The sequence below is a fragment of the Nicotiana tabacum genome, chromosome 24 (genome assembly GCF_000715075.1).
Source record: "Nicotiana tabacum cultivar K326 chromosome 24, ASM71507v2, whole genome shotgun sequence".
In the NCBI taxonomy this organism is placed as follows: Eukaryota; Viridiplantae; Streptophyta; class Magnoliopsida; order Solanales; family Solanaceae; genus Nicotiana; species Nicotiana tabacum.
In genome coordinates, this window is record NC_134103.1 from 62,609,144 (window position 1) to 62,610,152 (window position 1,009).

Sequence of the window (1,009 nt, forward strand, 5' to 3'; positions counted from 1 at the left end):
CGGTCTATAGGCTGTGGAGTTACAATGGACGATTCTAAACTTCTCACAAATTTACCTCATGAGATCACTATTGATATTGGCTGCAATGCTAGTGATGACTGACTCAGGTATCCCAAACTGGCAGACTATGTTGTTACAGATGAAATCAGCTACTTCTTTCTATGTGAAAGCTTTGTATGTAGAAGCTTCGACCTATTTGGTGAAGTAATCAATGGCTACCAAGATGAAACGGTGTCCATTTGATGCAGTAGGCTCTATAGATCCGATTACGAGCATGCCCCACGCGGCGAATGGCTAAGGTGAATGTATTACATTCAACTCATTGGGTGGAACCCGGATGAAATCCCAGTGCATCTGGTACTAGTGACACTTCTTCATATAACGGATTCTATCACTTTCCATGGTCATCCAAATGTATCTGGCTCTTAAAATCTTCTTGGATAAGGTGAAGCCATTCATGTGAGGTCCACATGTCCCTGAATGTATTTCTTCTAGCAATCTGGTTTCTTCAGCAACATCTACACATCTTAACAGACCCAAGTCTGGGGTCCTCCTATACAGGACTTCCGCATTAAGGAAAAAGTGATTGGCTAGCCTTTTAAGTGGTCGCTTCTCACCGTTGGTGGCACTCTCTGTGTACTCTCTTGTTCTAAGGAACCTTTTGATGTTGTAGTACCATGACTTGCCGTCCAGATCGTCATCTACATGGAATGAGTACTCATTCTGGATCCTGGGAATGTGTTTGAACTCTATCCTTGTGAACTTCTTGCACATAACCGTTATGCAATGCAGATAAAGAAGGATCTTGACATTCTTGGTAGTCCATTCTCCTTTAAGTTGATGTATCAACCGATCAGAATTTCCTATGACTAGAAGCTCTTAGATATTCATGTTGACCGCCATCCTAATCCCGAGGATGCATGCTTCGTACTCGGCCATATTGTTGGTTAAAGGGAACATTATCTTTGTTGATTCCTGATAATGTTATCCAGATTCTGAAATTAAGACT

At 41.8% G+C, this 1,009-nt stretch overlaps 1 protein-coding gene across 1 annotated transcript; it reads right to left on the reverse strand.

Annotated features, from left to right (window-relative positions):
* Positions 1–360: 360 nt before the first annotated feature.
* On the reverse strand, positions 361–774 carry LOC107793893 (uncharacterized). Its single transcript, XM_016616338.1, has one exon. It carries the CDS (start codon positions 772–774, stop codon positions 361–363), a length of 414 nt encoding a protein of 137 aa, XP_016471824.1.
* Between the last annotated feature and the right edge of the window lie 235 nt (positions 775–1,009).